At 44.4% G+C, this 10,732-nt stretch overlaps 1 protein-coding gene across 2 annotated transcripts; it reads left to right on the forward strand.

Annotated features, from left to right (window-relative positions):
- Window positions 1–92: 92 nt before the first annotated feature.
- Window positions 93–9,268, forward strand: uckl1a (uridine-cytidine kinase 1-like 1a). 2 transcript variants are annotated; one of them, XM_084015902.1, is made up of 15 exons: window positions 93–264; window positions 3,364–3,551; window positions 3,748–3,854; window positions 4,591–4,761; window positions 4,945–5,016; window positions 5,166–5,355; window positions 5,444–5,505; window positions 6,158–6,174; window positions 6,306–6,404; window positions 6,479–6,572; window positions 7,010–7,072; window positions 7,177–7,299; window positions 7,523–7,630; window positions 7,943–8,099; window positions 8,709–9,268. In XM_084015902.1, exons 1-15 carry the CDS (start codon window positions 119–121, stop codon window positions 8,786–8,788), a joined length of 1,677 nt encoding a protein of 558 aa, XP_083872028.1. In that variant the 5' UTR covers window positions 93–118; the 3' UTR covers window positions 8,789–9,268. The 2 variants fall into 2 exon arrangements, with proteins under 2 accessions (XP_083872028.1, XP_083872029.1); XM_084015903.1 differs by lacking the exon at window positions 93–264 and adding an exon at window positions 1,729–1,979.
- The last annotated feature ends 1,464 nt before the right edge of the window (window positions 9,269–10,732 follow it).

Genomic DNA, 10,732 nt, shown 5'->3' on the forward strand with positions numbered 1-10,732 from the left:
TATAAATTAAAAAAAAGATATATCAACATATCGATGTTTATTTGTGCATTTGCCGATTAAAATTGCGGGGGGAAATGTGTGCGTTACCCTTGAGAGAGCGGTTGTGAGGGAGCACGTGATGATGAACTACATTACCCACTATCCCACAGCGCTGTTAAGAAGGAAGCCGTCCATGGCTGTAACCAGCCGATGTCGCCGGCTCCGAGGTCGCAGGATCCCCATGGAAACGGAGTGCGGGAGAGTAATGTCGTCCCCCTCGGACAGGTACACGATGCTATCAGTGTTTTCTACCCGTGTTTGAGTTCTCTCTACCGATATTATTCATGTCATTTTGAAAAAAAATTACATTTGGATTCAGTCCGCAGCAGCAGCGTCCTGATCCTGTAATGTGAAGCTAACCATGCTGACTCCCCTCCTCCAAATAACCAAACGTCCAACGCTTTTCCTCTCAAATGTTAATACGTAGTTACATTAAAGCCCTCCTCCAGGGGGTAATAATCAATATAGAGACAGATTGGGAGCTGTGGGCTCATCAAACGCGATGGCATATGAAGCTCTTCAGAAGTAGGTGAGCTGCATGGTGACGTCAGTGTGCGTCACAGACTCGGGATATGCTCGCATAGACTTGATATAAAATATACTTAAATACACTTTAAATTCGGTAGAAGATCGAATTTATGCCAATTATTGTATATTTGCTTTATATATATATATATATATACACACACACACACACACACATACTATATACAGTATATATAGCCTTCAGGTGAATATAATATTTCCCCTTTTGTATATAGCTGCAAAAATGTGGTGGTAGAGGAAGTAGGCAGATTCAGATTATTTACTGAAGTAAAAGTACACTATAAAAAAAAATACATTGAAAATTAAGGTCCTAATAAAAAAAACAAAACATAATGAAAGTAAAAAATACTCCCATCATTGTGATATTGTCATATTATTGAGTGTAAATGTACATACATTGTACTTTATACTGTTAAAATGCAACATTTTGAATGAAGGACCTGTAACAGTGTTTTATAATGAGGTATTGCTCCTTTTACATGTGAAAGGCCTCAATACTACTACTACTTCTCATTCTGAGTCTCCATACTACACGTGTAGCCTACTGTTGTATTTCCTGTCTCAGGTGTACATGTGATGTCTATCTGCCCTGGAAGAGGAAGCCCTCCTCTGCTGCTCTTCCTGGGGTTTCAGCCGGTTAAAAGAGTTGTGCCCTAGGTGAACCACGGCTCTGAGGACGGACGGTATTACATTATACAGATCGTACAAACCGCCTGAGGAATATAGGCTATATCAATATAAATGAGCTTGATTTCCCTGATGAGAATCGTGAAACAATACCGTTCAGCTTCTCTACAAGAGGATTTCTGCTTTCCTCTGTTATGTAATTGTTATATAAACATCTTTTGAGTTTTGGACTGATGGTCAGACATATGAAGACTTACCAGTGGACTAGTTTGGGCCCATCAACACATTTCAGTGTGGTTGTTTGCCTGGTGATGTACTGTCTGATCTGATTCTGATCTGATGAGTTTAGGAAGAGGAAGGATCAACAGAAAGACGTCCCGCCCTGCTTTTACTTACCAGTGCCTCTATTAATAACGGCAGAGCAGCACGTTGCTGCCAGTGTTACAGTGATCCTCTTAGTGACACACACACACACACACACACACACAGAGGGGGGGGGGGACACATGGACAGCAGCACTGGGAGATTTCTCAGATGAATGTTTAGGCTCCTCAGATACAGACTGTGAATGGAGGCAGTAAAAGCAGACTAGCGACAAAGCCTGCGATTCGCACACTTCCACGACTTTTGGTCAGTCTTAATTGGCGAGTTGCCACGGTGACAGGCGAGCTGGAGGGTAGAAGGTTGTCGTGTGAAGCAGATATGACTCTGCTGGACGGCGCAGGAGCCAGAATCTCTGGCTGCTGGACCCTGAGGTCTGACCGCAGGTAAGATGTGACTGTTTGTGTTCTCACACAGGATGCCAGTTTTACCCCTCACACTGTGTGTGTGTGTGTGTGTGTGTGTGTGTGTGTGTGTGTGTGTGTGTGTGTGTGTGTGTGTGTGTGTGTGTGTGTGTGTGTGTTATAAATATAGTCTCTAAAAAGGGGTCGTGGAGAGTTTGGAGGAAGTGCTGGATCTGGGTTAGGTTGCAGGGATTTTTTTGTGTTTTGTTGTCACAGAGGATCGCCTGTGGTGTCTCTACATGTGTAGTTGTGCATCGCAAAGGCTAAGAAACGAACAGAGATACTAATTTGACTACCAATTACCGTCTGTGGGAATGCAGAAGTCCCTGAAGGTAACATCGGATTATGACGCAACAGCCTGGCTGACTTTTTATTTGTTCCACAGTAAACAGTTTGTGCGTGAGCCAAATCTTAATTACAGTGATTTAAGCTGTGATTTGTTGTTGAGAGTATCGACCCGTAACATTTGTGGTGGTGGAGCAAGTATTCAAATCCTTTACTGAAGAAAAAGTTCCAATACTACACGGTAAAAGTAGTTCTGCATGAACGTGATAAAGTATGTCCTTACGGTATCAGATGTAAGTAGAAATAGATCTTATAGGTGTATAAAGTAAATCAACTGATGGTATAACTCACAGTATACTTAGAGAGGAGGATAATTGTTGGGTGGATTATTTATTTATTTGGTGTGAGAATGCACCATATTTTAAAAGTTCTTCTTTCCCTCGGAAGTGTAGTGGAGTAGAAGTACCTTTATAAAATGCCAAGTACCTCCAATTCGTACACAGCAGCTGGCTTTGACCTCACAGCAGCTTTTGAATACATTTTCTTATACTGTGTACACGTATGTCAATAATGTTTATTTCGTTTGACTAACCTATTAATCAATGAATCATTTCAGCTCTATGTTCTACTCCACTTCATTTGTCCTGTTTATATCTATTTAAAATGTGTATTAATCTAATATCTGCCTGCAGTAAAGATTGAAGCACATTTGAAAAGAAAATCTTAAATCAAGGTCCGATTCATGGCCGTTTCTGGAGCTTTTAACCACATCTCATGGCCTTCGTCTGTGGATGATGAAGCCTGTGAGAGATATAGCTTGTAAATGGATCTTGATTATTTTGTTAAACTTTTTTGAATATGTTGAATAACACCTGGATTTCATGTACAAACTGTGTAAAATCAAATCATCATCAAAGATCCTAGAATGATGATTTCTGCTTCTTTGATCTAATGTGTTGTTAAAGTGGAAGTATGGCAGCACGTTGACAGTGCAGACTGTGTAGAGAAGCCATACAGGTGTACACCTGACTGTCTGACTCTTCAGGCTCTAACCTGCCCTGCTGTCTGCCTTTTGTTGCAGTGGGAGCGGGGAGGACTCGCTGGACCGGCTCCTGCCCCCCGCCGGGGCCCCTCGCAGGAAGAGCACTACCTCACTGAGTAAAACGGAGCCTCCTCTGCTCCGCACAGGCACGCGCACCATCTACACCGCCGGCCGGCCTCCCTGGTACGACGAGCACGGGGCGCAGTCAAAAGAGGCCTTTGTCATCGGTACGACACTCGCTGCTGATGTTTTCACTCCTCGCCAGCGTTTTCCTCTTTCCCCTCCTTCATTGTGGCTCCTTTTTCTGTCTCCTCATACCCATAAACACTGCACCGCTATCGCACATGCATACCGCCAGACAACATTAGACACACTCTGAAAGACACTCATAATGGGCCATTGAAATGCTGTGTGGATCTGCAGGGTTGTGTGGGGGCAGCGCCTCAGGGAAGACCACCGTGGCCAATAAGATCATCGAGGCTCTGGATGTGCCATGGGTTGTGCTGTTGTCTATGGATTCCTTCTACAAGGTGAGAGACTCATGCGTTTTATTTTTATTTGGCTATTGCCAATTGTCTGCAGGTTCACCGTGGGAAGAATTGACATGCTTTTGTTGTTTTATATTAATTGAAATTCACATTCAGTCAGGAGACATGACTACATCCTTGCAATCATACTAATCTACTGTCGTCAATAAACTGTTGTGGTTACACTTCAGATGTGTTTCCCAAGCCATTCCCTCATAACTGTTATTTCTTGAATAGGTAAACCAGCCATTTTTAAGAGATAAATAGACTTTTATGCATGTTATTGAAAACATATACACATGTTAGTTCATAAATGAGTTAAAATAAATGCTTTCAGGTGGAGTTAAGAGGTTCTCCCTCTCATCTCGCCTTTTTATTAGGTTCAATGTTATCAGCAGGTTAGAATTATCAGAACATTCAGGCTCCCTCGTGTGGCTCAAAGGTGTACTGTATGTATAAATGTGAAATAAAAGGCTGCGGCCCTGATAAAATCTCATACGGTTCCCAACCCAGTCTTTGGAGATCTTTAGATGACAGCCTCCTTTAGATATGTTGTACATAAAGGATACCAATGAAAAACTAAGGGGGTGCCTAAAAATAAATGACACTGTACACTTTTTATTGAATATTATTCTCATCAAACTCTGCCACGAATCAAATAAGCATGTTTAAGTATTCCTTTAAAAGCTCCATACATGCTTTATCATCCCGTCAACTTGAATCTGCTGTGTTTCACCAGGTTTTATCCTCCGAGGAGCAGACTTTGGCAGCAAGGAACGACTACAACTTTGATCATCCGGGGGCGTTTGACTTCGAGCTGCTGGTCGCCACCCTGCGGAAGCTGAAGCAGGGCAAGAGTGTGAAGATCCCGGTTTACGACTTCACCACACACGGGCGGCAGAAAGACTGGGTGAGTCGACAGAAAACTCCTCAATGATGAATTCCTCAAAGACTAAACTCACTGTTTGAACTGTGTATGCTGTTATTTTAGATAGAATGTTTTTTTTTCCTGGAGTAAAGTCCTGCAGCTTTCATTTTAAACTGACTGCTCATGAAGCAGCTTTGAAGACTGTTTTCTCTCCTCTTTGTGCAGAAAAACGTGTACGGTGCCAGTGTAATCATATTTGAAGGAATTATGTCTTTTGCGGACAAAGAGCTTCTTCAGGTGAGGCAGCATGTGTTCTTTTCTTTCTTTTTAACTGCGTGAAGTAAAGAAATCCCCTCCAGGTACCGTTGTTTGAGCAGCTGCTTCTGCTGAAGGCTGAATATTACTGAAGTGTCTCGAGGGTGCGTTTGTTTTCTTCCCGCCTGCAGCTGCTGGATATGAAAATCTTCGTGGACACAGATTCCGACATTCGGCTGGTCCGCCGGCTGCGCAGGGACATCACAGAGCGCGGACGGGACATTGAAGGCGTCATCAAGCAGTACAACAAGTTTGTGAAGCCGGCCTTTGAACAGTACATTGAGCCAACCATGAGGCTGGCTGATATTGTCGTGCCGAGAGGTGAGACGTCCTCAAACCACCTGAAGTATAAACTGTTGGACGTATTGTCAGACAAACATACCCACGTCTCCTTGCTTCCCCCTCTAAGGTGGCGGGAACATGGTGGCCATTGATTTGATCGTCCAGCATGTTCACAGCCAGCTGGAGGAGGTGAGTAGTAGAATCCCTGACTGTACACAAGAGGGTGGCGCCACCATGTGTCCAAAAGCTGTTACATACAGACAGAGAGACTCCCAACTGTTTGTCCCACAGAAACACGCTTATTTCTTGGTGCCATAGATCTCTATTGTCCAAAAACTACAACTATTGTCCAAAAAACTACAACTAACATGTGGGCCCCGTGTTTTATTATTGAATCCAAATTCTTTTGGACTTAATCTTTTGGTTTGTTAGTTGGGGAATGGCGACATCTTGGTTAAAAACAATATTAACGATGTTTGAGTGAATAAAAAACACATGCATACTATTTATTATGTGGGCTAAACTTTTGCAGCCGCTGTGGGGGTAAAAGCAGCACAGTAGAAATAATATATTTATATACAACGCCTAATGTTATCTGAAGGTGAAATGGTCGTTGCACTGCTACAGGTCATTAATATTCATTAGCACCAAATCTGTAGCGGAAAATAAGCCCCATTAAATAAACTACTTACTTAAAAAAAAGCAACTTACTAGTTTTAAAGCTTTACATCTTCATCAGAAATGAATGGGTTCCAGGCTTAGAGCCACAAACAGGCCGTGGATGTCTCCTACTAACTTTTACCACTTACTTTATTATCTTTCTCTTACCTTCTCAATGCAGCGTGAGCTCAGCGTCAGGTATGCTGATTAATACTTTGACTTTACGTCTGTTTGTGTGTTTAGCGACTTGTTCTTAATGATGTCTCTCTGACGCCCGAGTGCAGCAGAATGACAGTAAAACCTCTTGAACCGTCTCTCCTCGGTCTCAGGGCGCTCCTGGCCTCCGCTCAGCAGACTCAGCCGCTGCCTCAGACCCTCAGCGTGTTGGAGAGCACGCCGCAGGTCAAAGGCCTGCACACCATCATCAGGTACTCTGCTCGAGGAATGTCAAGTCCTCCGAACAACATGAAACATGAGGTTGAACCCCCGTTCTTCTACGCAGGAATAAAGAGACCAGTTGTGACGAGTTTATCTTCTACTCAAAGAGACTCATGCGGCTCCTCATCGAACACGCACTGACGTTTCTACCATCTCAGGTGGGTGGACTGTGGAGATTATAATGGTCATGAACCCACAGAGGTCCCCTCAGGTCTCTGGATCGTAGCGTCTTTGAGCTCTTTGTTTTCTTTTTACAGCCCGCTGATCTTTTACTGTTTGGGTTCACTCTCATCACTCTAATGGGTGTCGTTTTGCCTCCAACCCTCCAGGCGGCCTTCAGTTTTATTCTCTGCCAATATACTTTGAAAACCAACTTGTTGAGGCATGAAACCTGCTTGGGATGATTAAAATAATCACACCCTAACTGTTATTATAATTATGGGGTTGTCACCGTTATTGCTGCTTGAAAACAAAGCTGGATACAGGGACTATTTTATCATATTCACGTGCTGCCTTTTCCCTATATCTGCACTTATTGTTTGTAAAGACGAAGGTTTTGTTTGTAAAACAGTATTTGTTCTGTGTGCTCTAACAGCCGTGTGTGGTCCAGACTCCACAGGGCCACGAGTACGAGGGCCGCAGTAACAACGGGAAAGGGGTGAGTGATGCTCTGGTTTTTTACGAGGTCTCGTTAACGTGCGGTCGCGTGGGTCTGCGGGGGTTTCTGCCGTCACACTTTGCTCCACCGCTTCGTCTCCACAGATCACCGGTGTGTCAGTCCTGCGGGCGGGAGAGACCATGGAGCCTGCCCTGAGAGCCGTGTGCAAAGACGTCCGCATCGGCAAGATCCTCATCCAGACCAACCTTGACTCAGGCGAACCAGAGGTGCAAAAAAATATATAAAATCGTCCGATCCCAAAATCTTTGAAACGTGCAAACATTTTTCTGCAGCCTTACGTGATAAGATAGTGTCTCAAAAATCCAATTAAACAAAACGACTTAAATGTTTTTTTTTCTTTTTTTCCACATGATGTGTGTCTCCGTGGTAACTACCCTTCCTGCTTTCGTAACCATGGTAACCTGTCCCCTCCTCCTCTGGCCTCGCCAGCTGCATTACCTGCGTCTGCCCAAAGACATCAGCGAAGATCATGTCATCCTAATGGACAGCACAGTCTCCACCGGCGCTGCTGCCATGATGGCAGTACGAGTCCTATTGGTGGGTGGATATTAACATCGTTATTCTCCACTAAGACAACGAGAGGACCCCCCCACCCCCCCCTCCTCCCCTGGATCAGTCACGTTTCCTCACTCGTCGTCGTGGTTATTGATTGGAAGTGTATTTTTGGTCCCAGTGAGATTAGCGTTGTTTCAGTGAGGAGAAACGGTGGATATTTCCTTTCCCTTTCCCCCTTACTAACTGTCCCTCTGGTGACGATCAGGCAGACTCTGATGGTTGTCGTTGTGGTGTGTTTGTGTGTGTGTGTGTGTGTGTGTGTGTGTGTGTGTGTGTGTGTGTGTTGCTGAGCAGGATCACGAGGTGCAGGAGGAAAGGATTGTGTTGGTGTCGCTGTTGATGGCCGAGCTCGGGGTGCACTCTGTGGCCTACGCCTTCCCGAAGGTCAAAATCATCACCACGGCTGTGGACAAGAGTCTGGACACTTTGTTACATGTAATACCCGGTATCGGTAAGCCATGACACGCACACACACCCCGCTCCTTTTAGTCCCCGTGCGGTTGCATCAGAAGGCACGGATCAAACATTTTGTCCAAAATAGAACTTATTTGAACGTCTCAGCCTCTTGAAGAACTATTTTGTGAGACACAACCCTCCAGTGTGCCTGCTTTTAGTCTCAGGCAGGATACAGAAGTGTCCACGATCAGGTGATCAGATAAGAAACGTTTGTGCTTTGAATCGACAGATTTCATTTCATGTTCCAGCAGATTCTAATTTTATGCTCGTGTCACTTCAGATTCAAAGCGAGCACGTCTCCCGATGTAACTAAACTGCACAATATGCACATCGGATCGACCAGGCTGTAGCCCGCTAACATAAATAATGACACATAATTTGACGTAATGCAAACATTAAGATGAACATTTTAATGCATTAGTCTCCTTGTTTGTGACTCAGTTACTGTTTCAGCATTTTAGAGAACCGTCACTGAGCGCTTATTTCCAAACCTTCCAGCCGTTTAGTTGGATGTGCGTTCACGCTGCTTGTTCATTAGCCTGTTCATTCAGCCTGTAACCCGCTGATGTACAGCAGCTCTGAGTCCGCCGTTGTGTGTTTTCAGGGGACTTTGGGGACCGGTACTTTGGGACGGATGTGTCCGACAGCTGGAGCGACGAGGACCAGGAGCAGCCGTCATACTGACACGCACATCTGTGAGCCACTGTGAAAGAAAATACAAACGCTACTTGAAACCACCATTATTGTGCATCCTCCTCTTCAGGCAAAAACAAAACAAACAACCACTGCTACATTCACTTTTTGTCCATATATGAACTTTTGTACTCTTATACAATAGACGAGTCTCGGTCGAGTCGTGTGCAGAAGGATACTTTGCTCCTTTTACGACTTCTAATGTTCAAACAGAAGGATCAGAGAGTTGAAACAGTGCCATTACCTGTGAGGTGCAATAATGCAATACCAGTATTGTTATGTACTAAACGAGTTTAATCCAGGATTGCACCAGCTGTTTGTGAATCCCATTTGCAGGAGCTACGAGATCGTTTCAAAGTAGTAATTTAGTAAATTGGGTTGCACCATTAAAACCAAACTAGTAATGTGTTTGCTGGAAAACTGTCCACATAACTGTGTAAACATGGAATCCCTGACGCAACGTGAAAACTGTCTTTTTCATCCAATAACACTGCAAAACAGAGTTGAATTTATGAACAACTGGTGCAACCGGCTCAAGAATATGTTCTGGTATGGATGACGCTGCTCTAATAAAACATTTTATACATACACAATGTGATAAATGCACATCTAGAGTAGAGTAGTTGCAAAATGCCTATAAGTATTTAATAAATGTTAAATTCAGGGGTATAAGAAAACATCTGGGAGATTCCGCTGGACATTGTTTATGACTGGCGGACCATCTGGGGGATCAGATCATCGAAGCGAGGTCATGGAGGGTCACGTGCTCTCCTCTGAATAAATCCCGGTCCCGATGCCTCTCAGGGTTCACGTACAGGCTGCCCTCCTCCCCCCCTGTGATGCACTCTGACGCCTCAGGGTGTCAGTACAGCTCACATTTAGCTTCTCCCGGTGTGATTCACAGTGTGTCCCTTTTGAGAAATCACCGTCGTTACAGTACAGAAGGATGCATTCAGACTCACCTGAATCACTTGATTTATACGGGATACAACGTGTTGATATTTCATGTCACGGAGCCCCCTCCAGTTCCCTCCAGACATCGTGATCCATAATGATTCCCCAGCTGTTTTTGGGGCCCTAATGATCACTATAATCACTATGAACCTTTTCACTTGTGTTGTGTGCCTTTCAATGGATCTGGCCCGTCTCATTCATGTATTTATTCAGGCGTTCGTACTCCTGGCTGGAGATTTAACGCCTCGGGATGAGCTGCCAACGTTGTGTCATCTTCACACCTCCAGCATCTCCTGCTCCGGCGTGTTTGTTGTGTTTTTTTTTGGGGGTGGGGGGGGGAACACTGTGATCACGGATGTCACACGACGCATGCTGTATTCTCCAAGACAGCAGAAGACTCGCTCGCCCATGTGACTACTGCCTCAAGGTTAACCTGTTACCATGGAGACAAGCCCGCCAATGAAAATTCAGCAGACGGTTGCGATGTTGACTGCAAGCTTTTTGTTTTAAGGGGTGACCTATTTTTTTTTTCCTTTTCCTCCCAACCCACCGCACCCCCGCCCCCCTCCCCCCTACTCACCCCTCCACAGCTACTCAGACACAGACCCCGCTACTCTGGCTCACGTGAACACACATTCACACAGATGGGGGAAACACACACACACACACACACTCCATGAGGAATGAGGTTGTAAGGTTGTACACAAAAGAGGGCAAGGGGACAAAAGGAACAGGCGGCCTTGGATAATACATTTCTTTTTAATATAATTTGACCCTGGGATTAAGAATAAAGATATTTCCTTTGATGGAGCTGGAGACAAGAAGCTTTTTAGATCAGAAGAAAAGATTTAAATAAAAAAAAATAAGATCCTTTCTGTCGTAGACGGCAAAGTGAGCTCTCGGTGATATTTAGTCTTTTAGAGAAGGTCGTCTTCAGCAAGTCTCTGCGAAACTCTGCTGTCTTTCAAATTTTAATAACTG

This window comes from Eutrigla gurnardus (assembly GCF_963514095.1).
Source record: "Eutrigla gurnardus genome assembly, chromosome: 8".
Taxonomy (NCBI): Eukaryota; Metazoa; Chordata; class Actinopteri; order Perciformes; family Triglidae; genus Eutrigla; species Eutrigla gurnardus.